The sequence below is a fragment of the Neomonachus schauinslandi genome, unplaced genomic scaffold (genome assembly GCF_002201575.2).
Source record: "Neomonachus schauinslandi unplaced genomic scaffold, ASM220157v2 HiC_scaffold_2507, whole genome shotgun sequence".
Classification (NCBI taxonomy): Eukaryota; Metazoa; Chordata; class Mammalia; order Carnivora; family Phocidae; genus Neomonachus; species Neomonachus schauinslandi.
The window spans coordinates 1-5,150 of record NW_025411196.1 but is presented as its reverse complement, the minus strand read 5'-3'; the positions used below and the strand labels follow the sequence as shown (position 1 = coordinate 5,150).

General features: G+C 40.5%; 1 protein-coding gene across 1 annotated transcript; it reads left to right on the top strand.

Annotated features, from left to right (window-relative positions):
- The first annotated feature begins 4,158 nt into the window (after nucleotides 1-4,158).
- On the top strand, nucleotides 4,159-4,704 carry LOC123323922 (60S ribosomal protein L23a). The gene has a single exon (XM_044912456.1). The coding sequence runs from the start codon at nucleotides 4,171-4,173 to the stop codon at nucleotides 4,639-4,641; it is 471 nt and encodes a 156-aa protein (XP_044768391.1). The 5' UTR covers nucleotides 4,159-4,170; the 3' UTR covers nucleotides 4,642-4,704.
- The last annotated feature ends 446 nt before the right edge of the window (nucleotides 4,705-5,150 follow it).

The following is a 5,150-nucleotide window of genomic DNA, read 5'->3' as shown; positions in this document are numbered from 1 at the left end:
CTGCCAGGTAGGTAACTACCTACCAGATTTAGAGAAACTTGACAGTAAGTTGAAACCCTCCTTTTGCCCCATGCCAGTCACTTATCTCCTCAGTTTTCTTGAGATGACTGCTGTCTTGACTTTTCCACTTTCTTTTAAAGGATAACAATCGCTATTTAATAAGTAACCTTTACAAAGATAGGATAAATTACAGGAAAGTACGTATTAATTCTATATTTTTTATAGATTTTTTTATTTATTCATTTGATAGAGAAAGAGAGAGAGCCCAAGCAGGGGTAGCAGCAGGTAGACGGAGAGGGTGAAGCAGGCTTCCTGCTGAGTGGAGAGCCCAATGTGGGTCTCAATCCCAGTTCCCCGGGATCATGACCTGAGCCAAAGGCAGATGCTCAAGCAACTGAACCACCCAGACGTCCCAAGTATTAATTATATTTATGAAACACCGTATGTATACACAATTGTAGAAAGCCTACAATTTGACAAATGGATAGGAAGTGATCAAGCCATGTAACTACTACCCAGGTGAGGAACAATACATTGCACCTCCAGACGTGCCATATTGTGTGTGGCCCTTTTTGTGAAGGACACCAAAGTGCAAAAGCTACGTATCACAGGATTCCATTTCTTTCTTTTTTTTTTTTTTTTTTACAATTTATTTATTTATTTTAGGGGGAGAGAGAGAGAGAGCACTGACACATGAGTTGGGGGGAGGGATAGAGGGAGAGAATCATCAAGCAGACTCCCTGCTGAGCGTGGAGCCCAACGCAAGCCTCGATCCCACCACCCATGAGATTGTGACCTGAGAGGAAACCAAGAGTCAGACACTTAACTGACTGAGCCACCCAGGAGCCCCCACAGGATTCCATTTCCGTGACATTCTCGCAAAGTCCAAACCATAGGGACAGAGAACAGATCGGTGGTTGCTAGTGTCTGGGGGTTGAGAGAAGGGGTTTAACTATCAGAGCATGACGGGTTTTGGTGGGTGATGAAAATTTTTTGTAGTGTGATCGTGGTGGTGGTTCCCTAACAGTATGAGTTTGTAAGGACTCAGACCTTGATGTAAATTCTATCTCAATAATCTTGAACTTTTAAAGAATTGTGAAAGATACATTACGAATGGATACTGGGTCTTACAATTATTTTTCTGAATTTGAGGTTCACAATGATCTCCTATAATGTGTGAACGTGGAATATTGTAGTACTTTATCTTCTGAAGTTAAATCAAGTTTGTGTGTCTGGGATGAGTCCAGTTTCTTCATAGCACATTCTCTATTTTCCTTCTTATATCCTGTAGGGTTCGGTTTGCTAATATTCTGTTTCTGATTCTTGCTTCTTTGTCATCAATGTGTGATTGACCTGTGATTTTCCTTTCTCAACTTGTCTTGACAGGATTTATTATCCAGGTTATTGTATCCTCACAAAATGTTTTGGGGAGTGTCCTTCTTTTTCCAGTTTTTCTATGAATTCATGTCACATTAAAAATGTTTTTGCCTAAGGTGTTTGTCCAAAGTCTTTGGAGGAGCCTGGATTTTTTTTTAAAAACTTTTTGACTAGTGATATATTTCTGTAGGGTTATAGAACAATTCACGTTGGCTTTTCCTTCTTGAGTGACTTTTGGCGAGTTATTTTTTTCTAGAAATTGGTCACCTTTTTCTGAGTTTTCAAACCGACAGGCATAAAATGGTGTATAATATCTTCTTTTTCCTCAAATTTTACTTTTGAAAATGTCTCTCCTACAGATAGTTGCAAGAAAATTGTAAGGAACAGTTATATATCCTTCACCTGGATTCCCCCATTATTATTTGTCACATATGTCATTTTCTGTCCCTCCCCTCTGTGTGTGTGTGTTTTAAATGTTTCATTGATTCATTTAAGTTACTTGAAGAAATTACGGTATATCGTCCCTAAATACTCAGCATGTATTTCTTAAGAAAAATCATGGTCTGCTACAAAATCTTAATGCAGTTATCACACTCTGAAAATTTAATTTTGAGACAATACAATACCTAGTATAGATCCTCACTCAAAATTTCCCGTTGTCCCGATATTGTTCTTTGTACCTGATCTCTAAAACAAAAACAAAACCCTCATCTTTCCAAGTAAAGATCATGCATTGCATTTCAGTTGTCAAGTCTCTTTAGTATTTAAACTAACATATTTTCCCAGACGTTTTTTGGTCTTGCATGACATTGCCTTTTGAAGATCTGGTCCAAGTGTTCAGAAAGCTTCTCAGGTTGGATTTGTCTGATTGCTTTCTCTTGTTTAATTTCAGGTTAAACATGTTGGGCAGGAATACCACACAGGTAATGTTCAGTCCTTCTCGGTGCATTTTTTATGAGTAGTATTTTTGTTATCATTTTGTTACAAATAGGGGAACCACACAAATTTCCAATTTTGTGGACAGGATCAATGATTTGTGGCACATTTATATGAGGGAATACTTTTTCATCAGCAAAAATGCACGAAGTACCACTACACAGGATAATAAGAATGAGTCTTATAAATATAAGAGTGAATAAAAACAAGAAAATACTGACATATTTTTTTAAATTTTATTTTATTATGTTATGTTAGTCACCATACAATACATCATTAGTTTTTGATGTGGTGATCCATGATCCATTGTTTTCGTATAACACCCAGTGCTCCATGCAGTACGTGCCCTCCTTAATACCCATCACCAGACTAACCCATCCTCCCTCCCCCTCCCCTCTAAAACCCTCAGTTTGTTTCTCAGAATCCATAGTCTCTCACGCTTCGTCTCTCCTTCCGATTCCCCCCCTTCATTTTTCCCTTCCTTCTCCTAATGTCCTCCATGTTCTTCCTTATGTTCCACAAATAAGTGAAACCATATGATGATTGACTTTCTCTGCTGGACTTATTTCACTTAGCGTAATCTCCTCCAGTCCCATCCATGTCGATGTAAAAGTTGGGTATCCATCCTTTCTGATGGCTGAGTAATATTCCATTGTATATATGGACCACATCTTCTTGATCCATTCGTCTGTTGAAGGGCATCTCGGCTCTTTCCACAGTTTGGCTATTGCAGACATTGCTGCTATGAACATTGGGGTGCATATGGCCCTTCTTTTCACTACATCTGTGTCTTTGGGGAAACACCCAGTAGTGCAATTACTGGGTCATAGAGTAGCTCTATTTTTAATTTTTTGAGGCACCTCCACACTGTTTTCCAAAATGACTGTACCAACTTGCATTCCCACCAACAGTATAAGAGGGTTCCCCCTTCTCCACAACCTCTCCAATACTGACATATTGAATGATTCCATTTATATAACTGTAAATAACAGGCAGCACTAATGGATCATTTAAAGATGCATATATAGGGGCACCTGGGTGGCTCAGTTGGTTAAGGGTCCAACTCTAGATTTCTGCTCAGGACATGATCTCAGGGTTGTGAGATTGAGGTCCGTGTCGGGCTCCATGCTGAGCGTGTAGCTTTCTTAAGATTCTCTCTCTCTCCCTCTTCCCCCACTCCCGAGAAATAAAACAAAATAAAGCTGCATGTATTGTGTGTAAAACCATGAGGAAGCGTGAGGAAAGGGTGGCCACAGAAGTAAGGTTGTGGATTTCCTCTTTGGAGGAGGAAATGGCGCTGAAACCAGATGGGGCAACCTCAAGAGCCTTGGAGGATATTGACAGCATTCTCTTCTGTGACCCGGGGAGTTTACAATAGACATTCCCTTGATAATCATTTATTAAAATATGCATACAATTGTGACATTTTCCCTATCTATGTTACCTTTCACTATAAATGGGGGGAAATAACGCTAAGAGAAGTAACATAGTAGTATAAGGGTGCCTGGGTGGCTCAGTCATTAAGCGTCTGCCTTCGGCTCGGGTCGTGATCCCAGGGTCCTGGGATCGAGCCCCGCATCGGGCTCCCTGCTCAGCGGAAGCCTGCTTCTCCAACTCTCCCACTCCCCCTGCTTGTGTTCCCTCTCTCACTGTGTCTCTCTCTGTCAAATAAATAAAATCTTAAAAAACAAAGAGAGAAATAACATAGTAGTATGAACATATTGTAATTCTGTTATAACCAGAAGTAAAACTGAAATTATTTCCTTTATTTACAACGGGCCTCATTAAGATTAGTAATCTCATTTCATTTCTATTAATAGCCTTATGTTCAAAATTTCATAGATCCCTTTTACGAAGATGGCGCCGAAGACTAAGAAAGAAGCCCCTGCCCCTCCCAAAGCCGAAGCCAAAGCAAAGGCTTTGAAGGCCAAGAAAGCGGTGCTGAAAGGCGTCCACAGTCACAAAAAAAAGAAGATCCGCACGTCACCTACATTCCGACGACCCAAGACACTGCGTCTGCGGAGGCAGCCCAAATATCCTCGAAAGAGCGCCCCCAGGAGAAACAAGCTTGATCACTATGCCATCATCAAGTTCCCCCTGACTACTGAGTCAGCCATGAAGAAAATAGAAGACAACAACACGCTTGTGTTCATTGTGGATGTCAAGGCCAATAAGCACCAGATCAAACAGGCTGTGAAGAAGCTCTATGACATTGACGTGGCCAAGGTCAACACCTTGATCAGGCCTGATGGAGAGAAGAAGGCATATGTTCGACTGGCTCCTGACTATGATGCTTTGGATGTTGCCAACAAAATTGGAATCATCTAAACTGAGTCCAGCTGGCTAAATCTAAATATAAATCTTTTCACCAAAAAAAAAAAAAAAAAAAAATTTCATAGATTTTACTAAAAATGTTGGGAATGATGTTTACATAATTATAATATCAATCTGTTTTTTACAAGTATTCCATATTTGAGTGGTATGTTTTCATTCAGAATCTAATTGTGAATTTGTGCTGAAAACCCACAAAGGTGTTGCACTATGGTTACAGCTTTTCAGAGATTTCTACCTTCCCCATCCACTTCCTCTCAGAGGTGGAGGACCAAGAACCTGAGAGAAACGAAATGAAGGCCAAAAATCCACAACAAAAAGACGTGCATTGTAATATGCTGATCTGTCCAGCTGAGGGCAGTGCCGTTCAAGGCTGTTTTTTGGGAAGTAAGGGGTGGATGCCACGCCTTTGGAGTTCCTCCTGTTCTTTGTAATTAGCCAATTGGCCACTGGGACTGAAGGGGTTATTCGTGCCAATAAAGGTGGTGGTGGTGGTGGTGGTGGTG